General features: G+C 32.8%; 8 protein-coding genes and 2 long non-coding RNA genes across 12 annotated transcripts; 6 read left to right on the plus strand and 4 right to left on the minus strand.

Annotated features, from left to right (window-relative positions):
* Positions 1-118: 118 nt before the first annotated feature.
* Positions 119-750, minus strand: LOC149033014 (uncharacterized). The gene is made up of 3 exons (XR_016176120.1): positions 610-750; positions 439-496; positions 119-305 (listed from the first exon to the last, which is right to left on the minus strand). It is a non-coding gene; the product is annotated as an uncharacterized LOC149033014 (long non-coding RNA).
* LOC107073849 (sodium-independent sulfate anion transporter) lies at positions 266-3,876 on the plus strand. 2 transcript variants are annotated; one of them, XM_015334619.2, is made up of 11 exons: positions 266-490; positions 571-766; positions 874-1,094; positions 1,204-1,366; positions 1,473-1,637; positions 1,712-1,873; positions 1,961-2,101; positions 2,238-2,383; positions 2,454-2,627; positions 2,691-2,865; positions 2,940-3,876. In XM_015334619.2, the coding sequence occupies exons 1-11, from the start codon at positions 266-268 to the stop codon at positions 3,098-3,100; spliced, it is 1,929 nt and encodes a 642-aa protein (XP_015190105.2). In that variant the 3' UTR covers positions 3,101-3,876. The 2 variants fall into 2 exon arrangements, with proteins under 2 accessions (XP_015190105.2, XP_015190106.2); XM_015334620.2 differs by lacking the exon at positions 2,940-3,876 and having other exon boundaries at positions 2,681-2,844.
* Positions 3,877-3,916: 40 nt separating this feature from the next.
* LOC149033015 (uncharacterized) lies at positions 3,917-4,785 on the plus strand. The gene is made up of 2 exons (XM_089170980.1): positions 3,917-4,141; positions 4,195-4,785. Exons 1-2 carry the CDS (start codon positions 3,917-3,919, stop codon positions 4,783-4,785), a joined length of 816 nt encoding a protein of 271 aa, XP_089027106.1.
* Positions 4,786-8,425: 3,640 nt separating this feature from the next.
* LOC149033016 (uncharacterized) lies at positions 8,426-9,295 on the plus strand. The gene has a single exon (XM_089170981.1). The coding sequence runs from the start codon at positions 8,426-8,428 to the stop codon at positions 9,293-9,295; it is 870 nt and encodes a 289-aa protein (XP_089027107.1).
* A 3,746-nt stretch (positions 9,296-13,041) lies between these two features.
* Positions 13,042-15,253, plus strand: LOC107072440 (putative RNA-binding protein CG14230). The gene is made up of 6 exons (XM_015332376.2): positions 13,042-13,302; positions 13,444-13,620; positions 13,696-13,901; positions 13,979-14,238; positions 14,320-14,544; positions 14,620-15,253. The coding sequence occupies exons 1-6, from the start codon at positions 13,195-13,197 to the stop codon at positions 14,772-14,774; spliced, it is 1,131 nt and encodes a 376-aa protein (XP_015187862.2). The 5' UTR covers positions 13,042-13,194; the 3' UTR covers positions 14,775-15,253.
* On the minus strand, positions 14,885-19,139 carry LOC107073805 (Farnesyl pyrophosphate synthase). The gene is given in 8 exon segments (XM_015334511.2): positions 14,885-15,446; positions 15,534-15,749; positions 15,846-16,010; positions 16,087-16,290; positions 16,434-16,545; positions 16,547-16,572; positions 16,666-16,837; positions 18,345-19,139. Coding segments are annotated over 8 exon segments (1,194 nt in total). The 5' UTR covers positions 18,443-19,139; the 3' UTR covers positions 14,885-15,245.
* On the plus strand, positions 16,963-18,301 carry LOC149033017 (uncharacterized). The gene is made up of 2 exons (XR_016176123.1): positions 16,963-18,002; positions 18,080-18,301. It is a non-coding gene; the product is annotated as an uncharacterized LOC149033017 (long non-coding RNA).
* A 154-nt stretch (positions 19,140-19,293) lies between the features above and the next one.
* Positions 19,294-20,287, minus strand: NdufV3 (NADH:ubiquinone oxidoreductase subunit V3). Its single transcript, XM_015334514.2, has 3 exons — positions 20,111-20,287; positions 19,683-19,806; positions 19,294-19,585 (listed from the first exon to the last, which is right to left on the minus strand). Exons 1-3 carry the CDS (start codon positions 20,144-20,146, stop codon positions 19,440-19,442), a joined length of 306 nt encoding a protein of 101 aa, XP_015190000.1. The 5' UTR covers positions 20,147-20,287; the 3' UTR covers positions 19,294-19,439.
* Positions 20,288-20,359: 72 nt separating this feature from the next.
* On the plus strand, positions 20,360-21,491 carry LOC107073806 (NADH dehydrogenase (ubiquinone) B14.7 subunit). The gene is made up of 3 exons (XM_015334513.2): positions 20,360-20,516; positions 20,726-21,018; positions 21,100-21,491. Exons 2-3 carry the CDS (start codon positions 20,733-20,735, stop codon positions 21,321-21,323), a joined length of 510 nt encoding a protein of 169 aa, XP_015189999.1. The 5' UTR covers positions 20,360-20,516; positions 20,726-20,732; the 3' UTR covers positions 21,324-21,491.
* Positions 21,302-22,264, minus strand: HSPC300 (hematopoietic stem/progenitor cell protein 300). Of its 2 annotated transcripts, XM_015334515.2 has the most exons (4): positions 22,127-22,264; positions 21,863-22,017; positions 21,612-21,694; positions 21,302-21,519 (listed from the first exon to the last, which is right to left on the minus strand). In XM_015334515.2, the coding sequence occupies exons 2-4, from the start codon at positions 21,981-21,983 to the stop codon at positions 21,493-21,495; spliced, it is 231 nt and encodes a 76-aa protein (XP_015190001.1). In that variant the 5' UTR covers positions 21,984-22,017; positions 22,127-22,264; the 3' UTR covers positions 21,302-21,492. The 2 variants fall into 2 exon arrangements, with proteins under 2 accessions (XP_015190001.1, XP_089027292.1); XM_089171166.1 differs by having other exon boundaries at positions 21,863-22,174.
* Positions 22,265-22,763: the final 499 nt, after the last annotated feature.

Below are 22,763 nucleotides of genomic sequence, written 5' to 3' on the forward strand. Positions count from 1 at the left end.
GTTTACCTACAGCTTTACGAATAGGTTTGATGATAAGGATTTGGAAAGACATGAATGATACCTACTTATAAAGTGAAATATGGAGCTATTCGTATTTCTGCGCTGGCCAGATAAGCACTCTTTCGTTGCACGTTACTCCTTCAACGGAAAGATTGATCATTCAAGAAGGAGTTGAAAGAACCGAATCGTATCAAATTTTGAAATGCGTTAACACTCGTCGCGATATCTCTTTCAGTTCGTATATCCTCGATATACCCAAACAGCAATGTCAGTGCCTAGAAAGGATTCAATTCTCGTAGAAGATGCTAAAAAGAAGAAAAAAAAGAAGAACTTTAGTGGTAACTTGAGCAAATATTTGTTGATATTACAATGGCTTCCAAAGTACACCCAATTTCAAGCTATATCCGATGTAATAGCCGGTATTACAATAGGACTCACCATGATACCACAAAGTATTGCTTATGCTGCACTAGCTGGATTAACTGCTCAGGTATTACTGTTTTCCAATTTTTGGTTTGGTGCGAAAAAAAATAAAGAAAAAGTGAAATCAATTATCGTGTAAATTTACAGTATGGCCTTTACTCCGCGTTTTTTGGTGGTTTTATATACCTCCTACTTGGAACAACCAAAGAAGTTTCTATTGGACCTACGTCCTTGATGTCTCTTTTAGTGATGGAATACACGCATGATATGCCAGTAGATTTTGTTATACTTCTTACATTCTTGGCTGGATGTATAGAACTAGCGATGGGCTTATTAAATTTAGGCTGGTATCTCTAGTGTATATGATTTCTTAATATTTCCAAAAATCTTCAAATATCAAACATCGGAAGATCTTCTATTTTAATTGATAGATAATGTAAATGTGTGCAGGTTTTTTGGTGGACTTTATTTCCATCCCCGTTACATCGGCATTCACTTCGGCAGCGGCAATAATTATAATCGTAGCTCAAATTCAAGGTCTTTTAGGTCTAAGATATAAATCGCATACTATAGTCGATACCTTAAAACAAACATATTATAATATAGAAAATGTACATCTACCTGATATAGCACTAAGTTTTTCCTGCATAGTATTTCTTTTACTCTTTAAGGTAAGTTATCTCACACAAAGATATTTTATTTTTGTGTGTTAATTTAATTAAATTAAATAATTTAACTGAATTAATTTTTGAATATTAAATTTAATATGCATGTTCGTAGAATCTTCAAAACTTTCGGAACGAAAGTGGTAGCAAGAAAATAAGAAGGATAAAAAAAATGTTGTGGTTTTTTTCCATTGGACGTAATGCTCTTATCGTCTTGATAACATCTATTATATCATTTAATTTAACTACGCCGGAAACTTCTCCATTTACTCTTTCAGGTTGGCATGATTTTATAAGAATTTTCTTGGAAATAAAATACTTTTATTTATTAACTTTTTCTTTGTCTGTTTGTTTGCTTGTTTGTTTTGCGAATGCATTCTATAGGAACAGTTAAACCTGGATTACCTGCTGTGTCTTTACCGCCCTTTTCATCGCAAATCGGAAATCGTACATACACATTTATTGATATGTGCTCGCATTATGGATCTGGCATACTTATGGTACCAATTATCGCGGTCTTGACTAACGTGGCGATTGCAAAAGCCTTTGGTAGATAGAAACAATTAATTTTTCTGTTTGTTTTTCGTTGTCTTCGAAAAAGTAATTAACTTATTCTATTTTAGCAAGCGGTAACTCGTTAAATGCAAAACAAGAAATGTTAACTCTAGGTATTTGTAACATACTTGGGAGTTTTTTCTCGTCAATGCCAACTTGTGGAGCATTTACAAGAAGCGCAGTAAGTTCTACGAGCGGTGTACAAACGCCTATGGCAGGATTGTATACAGGTAAAATATATGATTATGGTATAATCTTTTCAATCGTTATTTTCTTATTTTATTTAATCTTTCGTACACACTATTTTATTATTTCAGGAACCTTAACATTGTTAGCACTTAGTTTTCTAACGCCTTACTTTTATTATATACCACGTGCGACACTTGCATCAGTATTAGTAAGCGCAGTTTTATTTATGATCGATTTACGGATTTTCAAAGTTCTTTGGAAAGGATCCAGTGAGCAATTCCTAATCTTTATAACGCTTCATCTATTATTAAGTTTATTGTGCTGTTACTTATTCCCTGAAATTGAAAAACGTATTTCACATACGTATTATTAGAATCTAATGTTTATGTATATGAAATCTTGCAGAAAAAGATGCAATAGCAGCTATAGTGACCTTTGTGGTTTGCATACTTTGTAATATTGAAATAGGACTTCTCTTTGGTGCTGCACTTAATATTGTCTTTTTACTTCATCCATCGGCTAGACCTAATCTAAGCACCATCGAATGCAAGGTAAACATAAATTTCGATTCATTGAAAAAAAAATATTCTTAAATTAATAACAATTTTATATATACCTTAGACAGAGTTGGGAAATGAATACTTGATGCTTAAACCTGACACAGGATTTTATTATCCTGCAGTTGATTTTCTTTCAACAAAATTAGAGATGATAGCTACAGAATATGAGAAAAAGAAAATACCATTGATCATAGACTGTGAAAGATTTCAAGGTTTTGATTACACTGCTATAAAGGTATTTAATTATACTTCATTATTTCGTTTATATGATCCTTATAGTAATTCTAGATTTTGATAGAGTATGGAAAGATTATCTAAACAATTAAATAGCGAAAGGCGAAGATTATGGTTATTAAATGTTAAACCAGAAGTTATTCAAAGTATTTCAATACTAGCCGATGATAAATATTTTCTTTTTATCAATAATCATGAAAGCATACATTTTTCTATAGATGGAATCAAAAAGATTGTCGGTACGTATGTAAATAAGTTGATTCATTTCTTTTTAATCATTTTTACGAATAATATTTTCTGTTATTTTATAAAGACGAACATAATGTTGTGGACGAGAAGAGTGAACTAATGAAAAATGGCGAAGTAGAAAATCTAGAAATGGAAGACTATAAAAATTCAAATGAAATAGTTGATAAAACAAATGACGATACAAAAGAATCTGACAACATTTCATTGCACGAATCAAATACTTGATACAATGAATGTTTATTCTATGTTATGTGCACAGTAGAAATAATTATTAAAACGAATAAATTATCCATAAATTATACATGACATCATAAATAATAATGTGTCAAAACAAACGATGTCCATATAATTAATCCAAAATAATATTAACTCGACTGACTGCTTCTTTGCTATGTATATTATTCAATAAAACTTATCGTAATTTATCATTTAGAAAATGATTGACATTATTTAAATGAAATATTAAAGCAATAAATTGATACAAAAATGGAAAGTAGTTGATTGTTTAATTTTTGAAACGTTTATTAATTAAATTTATTAATTTACCTAATGATTAAATATTGATTTATTTAAAAATATCGATAAGAAATAAAAAAACATGTTCTTTCCTTTCTCTCCCAATATATGATAAAAATTTTCTGTTTATTTTGTCTTCTTTTTTATTCTTTTTTCGTTTTCTTTTTTTGTAAATTTGAAATTGCTTCTTCCTTTATTTCATAGATGGCGCAGTAGTGTTTAAATATGTAGCGGTACGACCGATGGTCGCGCCATCTAAGTTACTAGAAGGCTAGGGAACCACGCTAGCAAGTGTGGTCACCAGACGAGTACAGTCTGTGCGTAGCCGTCGAGAAGTGTACAAGAAAGAAAAGCAAGTCGCATCCTAACAATAAAGATCATAAAACAAATTCAGTCTAATATTATCTTTACTATAGAGAAACCCTCTACAGTAAATTGGTGCCGAAACCCGGGAACGTCCGCGTAAAAAAAAAAATAAAAAATAATACAACAACTAAAATAGAAAAAATAATAAGTGGGAGAACAATGGCGCAACCAACCAGCGAAGCCAACGTGGCCCGTGCCGATACCGACACAAAGGAAGTCAACGCCAGTGAGTTTAGAAATATAACGCTTCCAGCTTTTTGGAAAGAGGAACCAAATTTATGGTTCGTAATGTTGGAAAAGGAATTCACGGCGTACAACGTTAAATCGGATGCCGTAAAGTTTTCAGCGGTGCTAAGGAATTTGGATACCACGCTGATAAGAGAGGTACACGACATCTTAGCATCCCCCCCGAGCAATGTACGTATACACATTTAAAGGAAGCCTTAATACACAGACTAACTAAATCCGACGAACAACGGCTAAGGCGATTGTTAATGGGAATTGAGTTAGGAGACAAAAAACCGTCCGAACTTTGGAGAGAAATGAAACGCCTAGCAGGTGATAGTGTTAGCGAAAAAATGCTCCTAACGTTATGGATGCAAAGGATGCCAACCAGGATACAAGAGATCCTCGCCATTGCAGACGAAATTACGTCACCTGCAAAGTTAGCGGAAATGGGTGACAAGATCCTCGGGAGAGAGCGTCTGCCGGAAACGGCCGCCATTACTGAAGCAGCGCCAATAAGAAGTACCGCTCAAACAACAACCAACAGCGAGGTAGCGGAAATCAAGCGGGAAATCAAGCGGGAAATCGCGCAACTAACAGAGAAGATGGAAAAATTGATGCGCGGCAGAAGAAGGTACCGAAGTTTCCGCGGAAGATCCCGAAGTAGAAGCCGATCATCAAGCAGACACCGAAACAATGACGGCCTATGTTATTACCACTGGAAATTCGCGGAACAATCGTGGAAGTGCAGACCCCCGTGCAAGTGGACAGGCCCGGATAAAAGAAAGCCTTCGGAAAACTAATGCAAGCGTCTCAAATAGAGGCAGTTGACGACGCGACGAGAAACCTGCGCCTCATGGTAAATGATAGGAGAACAGGAGCATGTTTTCTGATAGACACTGGTGCAGACGTCTCAGTGATTCCACGTACTTCGATAAGTGAAACCAAAGACAATACGTGTAAGTTGTACGCGGCAAATGGTGCAGAAATAGACACATACGGAAAAAAACTTTTAAACTTAAATCTTGGACTCCGTCGAGATTTTTCATGGAGATTCATTATAGCGAATGTTTCTAAAGCAATAATAGGCGCCGATTTCTTGCATTTTTATAATTTATTACCTGATTTAAGAAACAAAAAATTGTTGGACGGCAATACATTGCTTTCTAGGAAAGCAGAATTAGTAAGTATTGACGTTCCAACCATTTTGACCATTAACTGTAATAGTCCGTATTTAGAACTTTTTAGGGAGTACGCAGATTTAACGAAACCAACTTCAAGGAAACCCATCAGCCACACGGTGAAACATCATATAATCACAAAAGGTCCTCCAATAGCAGAGAGAGCAAGAAGGCTAAATCCGGAAAAACTGCGAATCGCACAAGCCGAATTTCAGCAACTAGTCAACGAAGGAATCTGTCGCCCGTCCAAGAGTCAATGGGCGAGCCCTCTGCATATGGTACCAAAGAAAAACGGCGAATGGAGGCCATGTGGAGATTATAGGCGACTAAATAGCGTTACAGTACCAGACAGGTACCCCATTCCACATGTACACGACGTCACGCAACAATTTCGTGACTGTAACATATTTTCTACAATAGACTTGTCTAGAGCATATCACCAAATTCCGTTGGCTGAGGAAGATATAGAAAAAACAGCGGTAATCACACCTTTTGGTCTGTACGAATACACAGTGATGCCTTTCGGTTTATGTAACGCGGCGCAAACATTCCAAAGGTTTATGAACATAGTATTAAGCAAATTAGATTTTTGTGCCTGTTACATAGATGACATAATTGTAGCGTCTAAAAATAAGGAATCCCATGAAAAACATCTGCGTGCAATATTCGATAGACTTAGGCGATATGGACTAACAATAAACATTTCAAAGTGCAATTTTTTTCAAAATAGCGTAAACTACTTAGGTTATAAGATAGATAATAAGGGTATAGCGCCGTTGGATGAGCGAGTCCACGCTATACAAAACTATACAAAACCAAAGACTGTTTCAGATATGCGACGTTTCCTTGGGGTAGTGAATTTTTATAGGAGGTTCTTACCAAAGGCTGCAGAATGGCTTGATCCACTTAACAAATATATGGTAGGTGCCAAGAAGCACGACAAAAGACTGGTAGAATGGAATCAAGCAGCGGAAGAAGCTTTCAAAAAAGCCAAAGAAGCAATTGCCACAGCAACATTATTGGCATACCCAAAAGAAAAAGCGATATTAAAATTAAAGACTGATGCTTCCGATAACGCAATTGGAGCAGTGTTAGAACAACTCTGTGATAACAAATGGGAACCACTAGGATATTTCTCAAGGAAACTAGAAAAAGCGCAAATTAGATATAGTGTGTATGATAGGGAATTGTTAGCTATTTATAAAAGTTTAAAGTTTTTTAGGTATTTTGTCGAAGGAAGAGAATTAATAATAGAGACTGACCATAAACCACTGTCATACGCTTTTAAGCAAAATACGGACAAAGCAAGCCCAAGACAAGCCAGACAGTTGGATTACGTAGGACAGTTTACTTCCAAAATTGTTTACGTTGCTGGAAAGGACAATGTGGCAGCTGACGCTATGTCAAGACTGGAAACCATAGACATGCCAGTCCTAGTATCAACAGAAGAGCTAATGGCAAAGCAACAAGAGGATGACGAACTAAAGAATATTTTGGCAGAAGAAAAATGGAACCTGCAGAAGATTTTCCTCGATAGCTCTGATAAATACATATATGGCGACATAGTAGGAAAAAGCATAAGACCATACGTTCCAGTCTCTTTACGGAGGCAGATTTTTAAGAACGTACACAATTTGTCACATCCCAGCGGCAGAGTAACAAAACACCTTATAGGAAAAAGCTTCATGTGGCCAAAGATGAACAAAGATATTGCAGAATGGTCAAGTACATGTTTAGCATGCCAAAAGTGCAAAATAAGCCGTCATAACAAACAGGTACCTTCGAAAATAGAAGTACCACAAGGACGTTTCGAACATGTACACATAGATATAATAGGTCCATTACCAACGATTAAAAATATGAGATACTGCCTAACTATGATCGATAGGTTTACTCGATGGCCAGAAGCAATTCCAATGCCAGATACCTCAGCAGATACAGTGGCAACAACATTCTATTCGCAGTGGATTTCGAGATTTGGTTCTCCTATTACAATTACAACTGATCAAGGAACACAATTTGAAAGTCAACTATTTGAAGCATTAACCAAATTAGTCGGAGCGAAAAGAATTAGAACAACAGCATATCACCCTGCATCAAATGGAATGATAGAAAGATGGCATAGATCACTTAAAGCAGCAATAATGTGCCACGAAGAAAAAGACTGGGTAGGAATATTACCAACAGTGCTCCTTGGTCTACGCACAAGTCTAAAAGAAGATATAAAAGCTTCAGCTGCGGAATTGGTATATGGTGAAAACATCAGATTACCAGGAGAATTTTTCCTCAGCGAAGAGCTATTACAAGATCCACACATATTCCTAGAAAAATTAAGACAACATATAAGGCAAATCAGACCGATACCCACAGCACACCATATCAAAAAGAAACATTTTATTCAGGATAGGTTGTATACATGTACACACATATTTTTAAGGGTCGACGCTGTAAAAAAACCATTAGAAGCGCCTTACGAAGGTCCATACGAAATTATACAAAGACTTACAGATAATATTTTCAAAATTAACTATAAAGGAAAACATATAAATGTATCTATAGAAAGACTAAAACCAGCGTTCGTCGAAAAAGATTGCAATACCGATTCGTATGTACCAATTAAAACTTATTAGGTTAGGATAGAGATAATGCAATATTTTTATATATCTTTATATATTTTTTATATTTTTATATACTTGTAAACATCTATAATTTTAAGTTTCGCATTTTATGTAATAAGAAAAATGCTCCGAAGGGAGTAATGTAGCGGTACGACCGATGGTCGCGCCATCTAAGTTACTAGAAGGCTAGGGAACCACGCTAGCAAGTGTGGTCACCAGACGAGTACAGTCTGTGCGTAGCCGTCGAGAAGTGTACAAGAAAGAAAAGCAAGTCGCATCCTAACAATAAAGATCATAAAACAAATTCAGTCTAATATTATCTTTACTATAGAGAAACCCTCTACAAATATGTAGCGGTACGACCGATGGTCGCGCCATCTAAGTTACTAGAAGGCTAGGGAACCACGCTAGCAAGTGTGGTCACCAGACGAGTACAGTCTGTGCGTAGCCGTCGAGAAGTGTACAACAAAGAAAAGCAAGTCGCATCCTAACAATAAAGATCATAAAACAAATTCAGTCTAATATTATCTTTACTATAGAGAAACCCTCTACAGTAAATTGGTGCCGAAACCCGGGAACGTCCGCGTAAAAAATAAAAAAATAATACAACAACTAAAATAGAAAAAATAATAAGTGGGAGAACAATGGCGCAACCAACCAGCGAAGCCAACGTGGCCCGTGCCGATACCGACACAAAGGAAGTCAACGCCAGTGAGTTTAGAAATATAACGCTTCCAGCTTTTTGGAAAGAGGAACCAAATTTATGGTTCGTAATGTTGGAAAAGGAATTCACGGCGTACAACGTTAAATCGGATGCCGTAAAGTTTTCAGCGGTGCTAAGGAATTTGGATACCACGCTGATAAGAGAGGTACACGACATCTTAGCATCCCCCCCCGAGCAATGTACGTATACACATTTAAAGGAAGCCTTAATACACAGACTAACTAAATCCGACGAACAACGGCTAAGGCGATTGTTAATGGGAATTGAGTTAGGAGACAAAAAACCGTCCGAACTTTGGAGAGAAATGAAACGCCTAGCAGGTGATAGTGTTAGCGAAAAAATGCTCCTAACGTTATGGATGCAAAGGATGCCAACCAGGATACAAGAGATCCTCGCCATTGCAGACGAAATTACGTCACCTGCAAAGTTAGCGGAAATGGGTGACAAGATCCTCGGGAGAGAGCGTCTGCCGGAAACGGCCGCCATTACTGAAGCAGCGCCAATAAGAAGTACCGCTCAAACAACAATCAACAGCGAGGTAGCGGAAATCAAGCGGGAAATCAAGCGGGAAATCGCGCAACTAACAGAGAAGATGGAAAAATTGATGCGCGGCAGAAGAAGGTACCGAAGTTTCCGCGGAAGATCCCGAAGTAGAAGCCGATCATCAAGCAGACACCGAAACAATGACGGCCTATGTTACTACCACTGGAAATTCGCGGAACAATCGTGGAAGTGCAGACCCCCGTGCAAGTGGACAGGCCCGGATAAAAGGAAGCCTTCGGAAAACTAATGCAAGCGTCTCAAATAGAGGCAGTTGACGACGCGACGAGAAACCTGCGCCTCATGGTAAATGATAGGAGAACAGGAGCATGTTTTCTGATAGACACTGGTGCAGACGTCTCAGTGATTCCACGTACTTCGTTAAGTGAAACCAAAGACAATACGTGTAAGTTATACGCGGCAAATGGTGCAGAAATAGACACATTCGGAAAAAAACTTTTAAACTTAAATCTTGGACTCCGTCGAGATTTTTCATGGAGATTCATTATAGCGAATGTTTCTAAAGCAATAATAGGCGCCGATTTCTTGCATTTTTATAATTTATTACCTGATTTAAGAAACAAAAAATTGTTGGACGGCAATACATTGCTTTCTAGGAAAGCAGAATTAGTAAATATTGACGTTCCAACCATTTTGACCATTAATTGCAATAGTCCGTATTTAGAACTTTTTAGGGAGTACGCAGATTTAACGAAACCAACTTCCAGGAAACCCATCAGCCACACGGTGAAACATCATATAATCACAAAAGGTCCTCCAATAGCAGAGAGAGCAAGAAGGCTAAATCCGGAAAAACTGCGAATCGCACAAGCCGAATTTCAGCAACTAGTCAACGAAGGAATCTGTCGCCCGTCCAAGAGTCAATGGGCGAGCCCTCTGCATATGGTACCAAAGAAAAACGGCGAATGGAGGCCATGTGGAGATTATAGGCGACTAAATAGCGTTACGGTACCAGACAGGTATCCCATTCCACATGTACACGACGTCACGCAACAATTTCGTGACTGTAACATATTTTCTACAATAGACTTGTCTAGAGCATATCACCAAATTCCGTTGGCTGAGGAAGATATAGAAAAAACAGCGGTAATCACACCTTTTGGTCTGTACGAATACACAGTGATGCCTTTCGGTTTATGTAACGCGGCGCAAACGTTCCAAAGGTTTATGAACATAGTATTAAGCAAATTAGATTTTTGTGCCTGTTACATAGATGATATAATTGTAGCGTCTAAAAATAAGGAATCCCATGAAAAACATCTGCGTGCAATATTCGATAGACTTAGGCAATATGGACTAACAATAAACATTTCAAAGTGCAATTTTTTTCAAAATAGCGTAAACTACTTAGGTTATAAGATAGATAATAAGGGTATAGCGCCGTTGGATGAGCGAGTCCACGCTATACAAAACTATACAAAACCAAAGACTGTTTCAGATATGCGACGTTTCCTTGGGGTAGTGAATTTTTATAGGAGGTTCTTACCAAAGGCGGCAGAATGGCTTGATCCACTTAACAAATATATGGTAGGTGCCAAGAAGCACGACAAAAGACTGATAGAATGGAATCAAGCAGCGGAAGAAGCGTTCAAAAAAGCCAAAGAAGCAATTGCCACAGCAACATTATTGGCATACCCAAAAGAAAAAGCGATATTAAAATTAAAGACTGATGCTTCCGATAACGCAATTGGAGCAGTTTTAGAACAATTCTGTGATAACAAATGGGAACCACTAGGATATTTCTCAAGGAAACTAGAAAAAGCGCAAATTAGATATAGTGTGTATGATAGGGAATTGTTAGCTATTTATAAAAGTTTAAAGTTTTTTAGGTATTTTGTCGAAGGAAGAGAATTAATAATAGAGACTGACCATAAACCACTGTCATACGCTTTTAAGCAAAATACGGACAAAGCAAGCCCAAGACAAGCCAGACAGTTGGATTACGTAGGACAGTTTACTTCCAAAATTGTTTACGTTGCTGGAAAGGACAATGTGGCAGCTGACGCTATGTCAAGACTGGAAACCATAGACATGCCAGTCCTAGTATCAACAGAAGAGCTAATGGCAAAGCAACAAGAGGATGACGAACTAAAGAATATTTTGGCAGAAGAAAAAATGGAACCTGCAGAAGATTTTCCTCGATAGCTCTGATAAATACATATATGGCGACATAGTAGGAAAAAGCATAAGACCATACGTTCCAGTCTCTTTACGGAGGCAGATTTTTAAGAACGTACACAATTTGTCACATCCCAGCGGCAGAGTAACAAAACACCTTATAGGAAAAAGCTTCATGTGGCCAAAGATGAACAAAGATATTGCAGAATGGTCAAGTACATGTTTAGCATGCCAAAAGTGCAAAATAAGCCGTCATAACAAACAGGTACCTTCGAAAATAGAAGTACCACAAGGACGTTTCGAACATGTACACATAGATATAATAGGTCCATTACCAACGATTAAAAATATGAGATACTGCCTAACTATGATCGATAGGTTTACTCGATGGCCAGAAGCAATTCCAATGCCAGATACCTCAGCAGATACAGTGGCAACAACATTCTATTCGCAGTGGATTTCGAGATTTGGTTCTCCTATTACAATTACAACTGATCAAGGAACACAATTTGAAAGTCAACTATTTGAAGCATTAACCAAATTAGTCGGAGCGAAAAGAATTAGAACAACAGCATATCACCCCGCATCAAATGGAATGATAGAAAGATGGCATAGATCACTTAAAGCAGCAATAATGTGCCACGAAGAAAAAGACTGGGTAGGAATATTACCAACAGTGCTCCTTGGTCTACGCACAAGTCTAAAAGAAGATATAAAAGCTTCAGCTGCGGAATTGGTATATGGTGAAAACATCAGACTACCAGGAGAATTTTTCCTCAGCGAAGAGCTATTACAAGATCCACACATATTCCTAGAAAAATTAAGACAACATATAAGGCAAATCAGACCGATACCCACAGCACACCATATCAAAAAGAAACATTTTATTCAGGATAGGTTGTATACATGTACGCACATATTTTTAAGGGTCGACGCTGTAAAAAAACCGTTAGAAGCGCCTTACGAAGGTCCATACGAAATTATACAAAGACTTACAGATAATATTTTCAAAATTAACTATAAAGGAAAACACATAAATGTATCTATAGAAAGACTAAAACCAGCGTTTGTCGAAAAAGATTGCAATACCGATTCGTATGTACCAATTAAAACTTATTAGGTTAGGATAGAGATAATGCAATATTTTTATATATCTTTATATATTTTTATATTTTTATACACTTGTAAACATCTATAATTTTAAGTTTCGCATTTTATGTAATAAGAAAAATGCTCCGAAGGGAGTAATGTAGCGGTACGACCGATGGTCGCGCCATCTAAGTTACTAGAAGGCTAGGGAACCACGCTAGCAAGTGTGGTCACCAGACGAGTACAGTCTGTGCGTAGCCGTCGAGAAGTGTACAACAAAGAAAAGCAAGTCGCATCCTAACAATAAAGATCATAAAACAAATTCAGTCTAATATTATCTTTACTATAGAGAAACCCTCTACAAATATGTTTAACATAACCAGTCAGCGATCCCATTCGTACGATAATTTGAGGCCCTGTACGATCCAAAATTCGTGGCGTACGATCCATTTGGAATTTCGAAAACTTGATGACCTTTTTTTTTTTTTAGTCAACAAATTGTGGAAAGGCGCACCCCCACTACTACCACCACCACCACCACGTACGATCCGTATACGATTCGGTGTTCCATCTCCCTGTGGACCGTCGTTTTTATCGTTTTCATGGTAAGGTTTTGAACTTGGTGACTAAAAAAAAAAAAAGGTCATCAACTTGAAAAAGTTGGAACTTGGACACTTTTTCCAAGTTTTTGAAAATTTTGTCCGACATTGTTGGATTTTTGTCGGATTTCAAATTTTCCCGGGGCGTACGATAATTTTCTTGCCGCGTACGACAATTTTACGCCCCTGTGTCGATCAAACGAACTAAAGTCTCTGGGATCACTGCATAACCTATACGCTTAAAAAAAGTTATTAGAAATACAATAAATAAATATAGTTTAAAAATTAATAGAAAATAAGAAAGTTTTATTAATTATTAAAAATGACTGTGCACGAAGAAGCAGAAAAAAGACGTTTACTATCATTAAAAAAGAAAAAGGAAACATTCAAAGCTAAAGAAAAGCTTATTAGTGATGCTTTAAAAAATGTGGTAGGTTAGATTTATTATTAGTAATAATTAATGTCATTTTTATTTCACGGATTAGTCAAGTAAAAAAAAATAATATTAATGATCACTATACGCTAATAATTAATATATCTTTAGAAACACTAAACTAATTGACTTTTATAGGATAAAAATAAATCAAATAAGATCGTGTTCGATGAAAACATTGAAGATGTTACAATTGAAAAAGGAAAAGAAAATAGAAAACGTAAAACTTTATTTGATAATGAAGACGATGACGATGACAAAGAAGTCGACTGGAACGATGATAAATTCAAAAGAAAGAAAAATTTAGACCCAAAGGTACGGTATATTCTATGTGAAAATTTGTTGTAACTTCAGTAAAATATTATTTACAAAATGTATATATTTTTTTAGTACTTAAAATTACAAGCAAGTTTTGGTAATGATCCTCGTTTTACTTTGGACAATCGTTTTATCGAAGAAGATGCAGAAGGCAATGAAGATGAAGAAAGAGTCAATAAAAATGATATAGAAAATGAAAAAGAATGGCAGTTTAATATATTGGAAGATGTTTTGGGTGCACCAATTACGAAAAAGGCTAAAAATGAAGAACCAGTGAAGTAAAAAATAAAAATATTATAAGATATCAAAATTTGATTTATAAATAATACTAAGTATCTTTAATATGTCTTTGTAGGAAATTTGGAATGATACGATATGACCCAACAGAAGATCAACACAAAAAATATGAACTTACCAAGGAAGAAATTACATCTAGCGTAAAGACTAAAAAGAAAAAGAAAAAAGAAGAAATTGCAGAAGATACTAACAAAGATGAACCAGTTGTAGTATCAAAGGATATATATTATTCGGTATCGAACTCCTTAAGCAAGAGTTTAAATCAACCAGGAGAGTTTAGTTTATTGAAGACATATGGAAAGAATATTGACGAGACTGGTATACTATGTTAATTTGCATATCATTTTGTTAACTAATTAAATGATTTTATTTAAACAAATTCATTTTCTTTTTTTTCAGATAATAAAAGAAATGATGGCAAAGCTAAAGAAATATCCAAAAACAAAAAATCATTTTTGAATTTCGATTCCACGAATCCATTTAAATACGATTCTTCGGATGATGAAAATGAAGCTGATTCGAAAACGAATACTACAGATTATAAAGAAAAAAAAGTACCAATTAATTTATTTGGAAAAGATAGCGATAATTTGTTCTTCTTGACAAATGATAAACGCTTCAATGGTATACAAGTAGAATACATTAAATTTGTTAATTACTCGTTTATATAAAATAATACAATATATATATATGTTTCAGATGCCTTAAATTTTTTTAAGAAGGAATCAGTGCCAAAAAAGGAATTTAAAAATTTGAGACGTGAATTAAAACAAATTGTACGCGCCAAAGTTCGTAAGAATGTGAGAAAAACTGAAAAATGGGGAGGTAGAAAAAAAATTAAAAAACTATCGTAAACTGTAAATATATATAAAGAAAGAAGTATTATAATCTTATTAGTAATTTTAGCTCATGCACAGACAAATTATTTTAACTATATAAATAGATAATTATCGTACAAAAAATATTCGTATACCACGTTCAGAATATTTTTTATTTTTTTTACATATATATTTTTAAAACAATCATACATTACTCAATATTATTATCTATTTCTGTATCAAACCACGATTTATAAAAGTATAGAAAATATTAGTTCATTATTAATAATCTTCAACAAATCTATATATATATATATATGATTATTTAATATATATAAATTTCAACTAAAATAATATTTGAAAGGAATGTACCAATACTTTAAATGAAAAGGTAGTTAAAAACCTTTGAATGTAGCTATCCTATTGTAACTGTAATTCACAAAATTTTTACACATCAGTCTGTTGAATGGCTATAAAAATAAATATATATATATATATTTTTAATATTTATGATACTCTACGATAAAGCTTTTCTAAAAATTTAAGGAAAAGATCGTGTGGCAAGCCACGTGATATTTGTTGTATGTGTGTATTAAGTAAATTATATGTTTCCTCTTCATATATAGAGTAGGTGTTTGGCAGACCTATATCATTATATAGACGTTTTACTTGTCTAATTTTTTCCGGATCATTAGAGCCGTAGCATTCCTAAAAAACGCCAAAAGCATTTATTGTGACAAAACATAGAATATCTAAAATTTATATTAAATTGTTAAATGAATATATCAAGCTCACTTCTAATATTTTTCTTTGTTCAGGAGTCGCACGTTGTAATGCGACGACTATTAACCATGAGCACTTTCCTTCTTGTATATCTACACAATTACTTTTACCAATGACTTCTGGATCACCATAACAATCTAGAAAATCATCTTGTACTTGGAAAAAGTGGCCCATTTCTAATAAAATTGTTTGTGCTTGCCTATGCATTTCTGGGTCTTTAATACCCACCTATATGTTAATAAAATTATATTTTATTAAACAAAATAAAGATATTACAGTAAGCAAGCATATGCAACTTTTTATCTAACTCTATAGTTTACTTACAAAATACATGGCGGCCTTAATCGGCAGTACAAAGGAATAATAAGCTGTTTTGTATTTAACGATAGAATTATATCGATCCATTGTAAATAGATTTAAATTTGGCTTTTTACCATAATTAGTTGATAACATATCTAAATTTTGTCCCATTAATGTTTTCATAGTAACCTATGTATAATGATATAAATGCTTATCAAATGGTTTCATTCCTTAAAAGAAATAATGGAATAAAAAAAGTACATACCTTTCTAAAAATTTCCATTAAATCAATATAACAATCTTTTCCTTTAAAATGCATTTCAAGTAGCTGATATACAGCATTTTCCAACATTAGTCCATCATTAATGGCTGCTAAACCAATACCATTATTAAGATACCAACAAGGCTGGTTTCTTCGCACTAGAGATTTGTCTTGAATATCGTCTATTACCAAGAAAAATGCTTGAAGCTGCACATATATACATACATACATACATATATATAAATCTATATACATATATATTTTTTATCAATGTTAAAATATTAAATGTTTCATATTACAATAATTATATATTTCATAATGTTCACAATAAATAAAAAAAAATTACAAACCACTTCTATACACCAGCCTAGTATACGCGCTAATCGGATATTGTCGTCTGTTAATTGTTCTGGAGTTGCAAGCATTCGATAAGCATAAACCAATGCTAATGCTCGATTTTTTTCCTTCAGGAACATTATACTGTAATACCTGAAAAAACAATTCCATATATAATGTGTGGTATTTTAAAATTTTATATAAACAACAAGAAACGTTCATTATTATAACAAATTTGAATATTACTTTAACCAGCCACTTGGTGACTTCAGATAAATCTGAGTTTTGACCATTATTTGTAAGATCTCGAACAACGTCAGGCCATACTGCCATCATTTCACGACTTTCATCTTTGGTTGCCATCCAGGTTGTTTGTGTCATGGTATATGCCATCTTTCGTGTCTCCAGATTCGTAGTTCTAAACATAAGTTTAATTATTAAGCTATGTATGAGCTGTTTCTTTATTAATAATCAAATTATAAAGAGATAATTTGTTTTTAACTAGTAAGTAAAAAGAATTCGGTAGTAAACTTTTTTCTATACCTCTAAATACAAATATGAAAAGAATCGGTCGAGCACCTTAAATTTATACCAATGTGTAGATACGTATATATAATGACAATATAACAGGTCATAGTAGAGATCATATTTAAAATAAAAATGTTTAAAGTTACATAAGCGAAACACGTTTCTGTTCTTTTTTATTCTTTTTTTAGCTTATTCTATTATTCTTATAGATAACGAAAATATGAATATCGTAACAAAAAAACGTTTCCTTCGCGACCATTATAATTATCATATTTATTTGAAAAACATGTTAGATAATTGTAATATATCATATATAAAAGTTCTATTTTAATATAACATATGTTTATTATTAAAATATGTCGTTATTTGAAAATGATATAGATACAAAAAATAATAACGAAAATATAAATTTAGATGACGAGGTAAAGTCAAATTGAATTTATAAATATAGAAATTATTAAATAAATTTCATTTGTAGTTCGCTAAACCCTATCTCGTCAATTAATGTTAATTTGTTCCAATGTATTATACAAATTAGAACAAAGAAGATAAAACAAATATAAGTAATTCTTGGACAATAATTGTAAAGGCGATAACACATCGTGGAACGCAAACAATAATACATTGTGATCCTAATTTAACGAAGGAGGATTTTATTGATATAATCATTAAAACGAGACTATAAATAAGAATGGAAAAAAACTGTGAATGCTCTAACATCGTCGATAAAGTCACTTAATAAAATTTAAATTTTGTAGCTAGATAAAATGATGATAATGAAATCAAAAATAGAACATATCATTTAAACGTCAATTATATAATATCATAAATAAATAAATTTAAATAAATCAACAATAATTTGTAAATTGTATCGAAGGTTGGACAAAGGATGTTTAAAGTTTAAAAATTCAAATGTAATACGATTTGAAATAAATATAAATAATTTCTTAACGGCAAGAGTAGTTAAAAGAATAATAACAAAGATATTTTTAAATTGTTATTTTATTGCTAGATAAGATTAATAGATCGATAATGTTTTTATTGACTAATAAAACGTATGTTTATTTTGATTTAATTAGTTAGCGTGAAGGTGTTTTTTCTTTCATTTCTATTTTTATTCTGTTTTTTTCAGAAAATAATTATGCACTCAATGATACACTGATGCAATAAGTGAAATAATTTTGCTGAATGTATTTACATATTACAGATATAAAGATAATGACCAAAGTGAATAACAAGGTACATAAATAAACCGGTTGAGTTAAAATAGACCTAAAAAAGATCATGGAAAAAGATAAAAAGAAAAAGGATCTTGTAAGATCTGTGAATAGTAAGACAGAATAATACAAAAAGAAGAAGATCTGCGCAATCGCACAAAATGCATCGCGCAAACTCACCTAAATAATCGGACCTTCTGAAGAGCCGGGAATTTCGTGTGTTTGCAATAGAATCCATTGGCGCAGAAGCCGAAAAGTCTTCTTCTAATGACAGACATGTTGCAATTGACGATACTTTCACCCACACAATAAGAGTGATATATATATGTACATATATATATATATACGTGTTATGTGTGGGATGCTTATTTATCTTCTTTTTAACCTCCTTTAGGTTGAAATAAAACACTTGAAATAGAAACTGATATTAAATATCTTTGTTATAACGTATTAAATTATCTACGATTAATTGAAAGAAATAACGTTTTTATTTGAAACGACTAAAAGAAAAATGATAAACAACAAATGACGAGGTAATTCCTCTACTAACTATTTGGATTGTGTTAACTCTCTCGCTTTCTTTATTTCCCTCTCTCTCTCTCTATCTTTTTTATTCCTCTCCCTCTCCAAAGAGATTGTAGTATCGTGCGCAGTTCAAAATTCACGGTTTCCTACAGTAGCGCCTGATAGATTCTTTCTCTTATATCGTTAAACTAAGCTTTCATTTTATTCCAATAAGCGAATGAGCGCACACATGAATTATATCAACTGCCTTTTAAATAACATTTCATACTACGTTAATACAAACAATAACCATAATTCGTATCTTATTTCTAATTTAGAAGAATTTATTTATTTAATTATTTCACATATTTCAATTTTCAAAATGAAATTTATACGTTCGCTTACCTTGTCATGTAGAAGAGAAAATTTCAATCACATCCCAGAATAAATTTTTACTTTGATTATTATAACACATGTATGATATTGGGCTCTTAACGGATATGTGTGTCGCAGATTTATGACATTGATAATGTATGTTTTAATATAGCATCTTGACAATGGATTAACATAATTTAATGAAATGTCAATTAAAAGATCTTTCTTTTACCATCATTAAAAGTAAATCTTTTAAGCATATCTTTTTTCTTTTTTATTAAATATTTCTTATTCTATCACACTGTTTTCTATAATGAAACTATGAGCTTATTGTTTTCTTTATTATTTCTGATTGTTGACAATAAAATTTGTTTGATAGATTTAAATAATTATTGTTCATTGTTTGAAAGGAACTTTGTTAGAAGGTGCTGGTAATCTAAACTTTGCTAATTCCACTTCGGCCTCTGCGAATGAATCTAGATGATAACAAAAGTACTCTGGATTTTTATACTCTTTATCTTTGGATGCGTTTGGTCCCACGGCTAAAACAAAACAAATAGTCTTTCATCGCAAGCTCTTTTATAAAATATTAAATATAATTATTCGTCTAAAGTTGAAGAATGTTTTAAGTTCTCTTACGTGTCGAAGGAAGTTTGTAGCACTTTTCGCTAAGGCCTGGTACATTGGCATTTATGTTCGTTTGCTTTTGATTCAATAAAGACTGACATGTGTTTAGTGCCCTAAGATGGATTAATGTGATGTTCTGAAATCAAATTTGTCTTTACAACAATGTAAGATATTGTTAAAGAAGATGAGTTATTAAAATTGTTATTAAAATAATAAATAAATCTTTTCTTTTTATTTATATACAATGTAATAATAACATTTAAATTATGTGACCATATCAATGTAAATATTTTGTTACGTTTTCAGATTATTAACATAAAATATAATAAGTAAGTAAAAAATGGTAGCACAAGGAATTAAGATTAAAAAATATTATTATGCTATCTTATTTTAATAAGATTTAATTACATGATAAGTGAAAAATCCTTAATGATAATCACCTTTGGTAAAGTCCTCATAATCATTAGATGTAACATTTTATAAATAGTATCTTCTAAAATACGAAAATAAATAGATGGTTATAAACTTTTAATTAACTAGTAAGAATGCTTTCATAACAGGTCAAAGACTGGTCAAATTATTGTTCTTTTCTTTAACCCAGGTAAAAACAATTTGACTTGACATGCGTAAAGGAGCTTTTCGTTTTATTGAACGATTGATTTTCATTGGTGCATACTTTTTAAAGAGAGTATTCGATTGGTAGTTGTTATATAATACGACAAATTTGGGCCTTTACTATAGTGGATTGTGTGGTTCGTGTTATTATATTGGGAAAATACGTAAAAATTGGCAGATACGAGTTCTTTTTACTTATGTATTTAATAAACGCATAGTTTAATTAAAAAGGTACATATATACATACTTTGTGTGCATATTATTTTTTAAAATGTAGATTATTCTATAGTTCTTTGGTTATGTTGTATAAATGAGAGAAAAATGATCATGTAGTGTTTAAATAAGAAAAACATTAAGATATTTTACATGTCCTTATGATATTTTTTAAACATTTCTCTTGTTATAAATTATTTTATTCAATTTATATATTTATTTTATAGTGCTAGCATGTTTGGAGAATTTCTAAGACAATTTAAATATGATCATACTACAGAAGGAAAGGAGCCTTTTCAGAAGTTATTGGCACTTGGGAAATATGGTTACATAGGTGCTGTTGTATCAGCTTCATATGATCTTTGCGTTGCACGACCAACACCTAATAGAATAGAAGGTTTTATTCGGGGTGGAAAACATTTTCTAGTTTGGATAGGTGCAACGTCAGCATTTACTCTTGCTGTATTGGCTTTAACTAATATCAGAAAAAAAGATGATCCATGGAATTACTTTTATGGCAGTAAGTAATATATATTAATTAAAAGATTATTGTGTGTAAATCATAATTGATACTTTAATTGATCGGCATCATTTCTTTTAGCACTTGCTGCTGGCGGTGTCGTTTATTCTCTTATTCCCAAAGGCGGTACTGTAGGTCTGATAACTGGATATGCAGCTTTGGGAGCAGCTCTTTATAAATATCAGCTTTTACAAGGTTATAAACCAGAAAAGTTGAAGTATGTACATACATCTATGGCTTTCAATTTTGACAAATCGCCTGATGTAAGATATACAAAACCAGATTATTCTTTTTATGTAAAATGAAACTTTACTGAGTTGTTTAGTTATACAATAATATCATTTTACTAGCCTATAAGGTTAGTTTTAAATAATATATTTGAAGTAGTAAAATGTAATTTCTCCAAGCGTTTCTCCAAACTTGTATACAGTAAGAGAACATAATAAAATATCAATAATGAGTTGTCAGTTCAATTTATGTTAACGTTTCTCCTTTTGTTACCTATTGCAAAAAAAGTAATCAATTAGATAAATTTAATCATATGTTCAACTCACATAGACGTTAAATGGCAAATGACATAAATATAAGCTTACACAAGCTTCTAGATATTCTATCCTACGTTCTAATGTTGTAAGCTTCTCATTAAGAACAGCTATCCGTGATCTACAAGACATGTCTGAAAGTAAATAAAATGAAGATTATATTTTAAATTATAATTAGATTCTTAAATAATACTTGATCACTTCTATGAATTTAATTTAAATGTGTTTACACAATTTTTTTCCATATCAATTATTTGACCAATGAAATCTAAGAACTTTTATAAACACATTTTTTAACTTACCGAAAGAATTAAGAAAATCAGTAATTTTTTTAATATTCCCCGTGATGACCTCTATATATTCACGATTTGCCCAATCCTGTTGTATTTGTTTTTGGATGGCCTCTCGATGTATTGCTGCCATTGTGTCCGAGTTTTTAGGTTATTGGAAATTTGATCTACAATTATATTCGGACAACGATTGACAACAATTTAAAAACACAACGTTGCAGGAGACATCAAATATAAATATATTTGATATCTTTTTTCAAAATAACGATCTCTTACTTTAATGACACTAAGTTTGTAACATTGCGGTGTGGGTGTGACAAATACAAATTTAAGTATACAAAATATGACGTAGGACCCTTTAAGAGGGACGCGCCATACATATTGCTAGGGTTGCTATTGGCTGAAAATTTGGGGGACAGCTTCCGATGCAACGCGCAGCCATGTTTATCTTTAGTATGTATAAATAACGGCTGTGGTTAGTTTAAGTTTGGAATACTTATAGTCTTTATTGTGATATTTATATTTAATTGTTTTTTTTTTTTTAGTAATTTTCTATAAGAGTAAGTTTAATTTACTCATTTAATAATTACAAGTATAAATGTACAAACCTAACCTATAACTTATCGTTTGTTTACAGACTTATTGTTTGTGATAAATAATCATGGTATAAATATCATGGTTTTAATATTTTAAAACTAACGAAAATACTATCTAAAACAATAATAACCAAATATTAAAATACTAAATATAAAATACTAAAATATTAATCATTGAAATATTATACAATTTTTTTATTTTTCTAGAAATATATTTCCAGAAAGAAACTTTTATTACAATTATCGGAAATTGGAAATTGATGTTGATGCCATTTTATGAAGATATAATACCCAGGAATCTTAGCTGATTTATTAAT

This window comes from Polistes dominula, unplaced genomic scaffold (genome assembly GCF_049000335.1).
Source record: "Polistes dominula isolate Pdom_NZ unplaced genomic scaffold, Pdom_raw_medaka contig_31, whole genome shotgun sequence".
In the NCBI taxonomy this organism is placed as follows: Eukaryota; Metazoa; Arthropoda; class Insecta; order Hymenoptera; family Vespidae; genus Polistes; species Polistes dominula.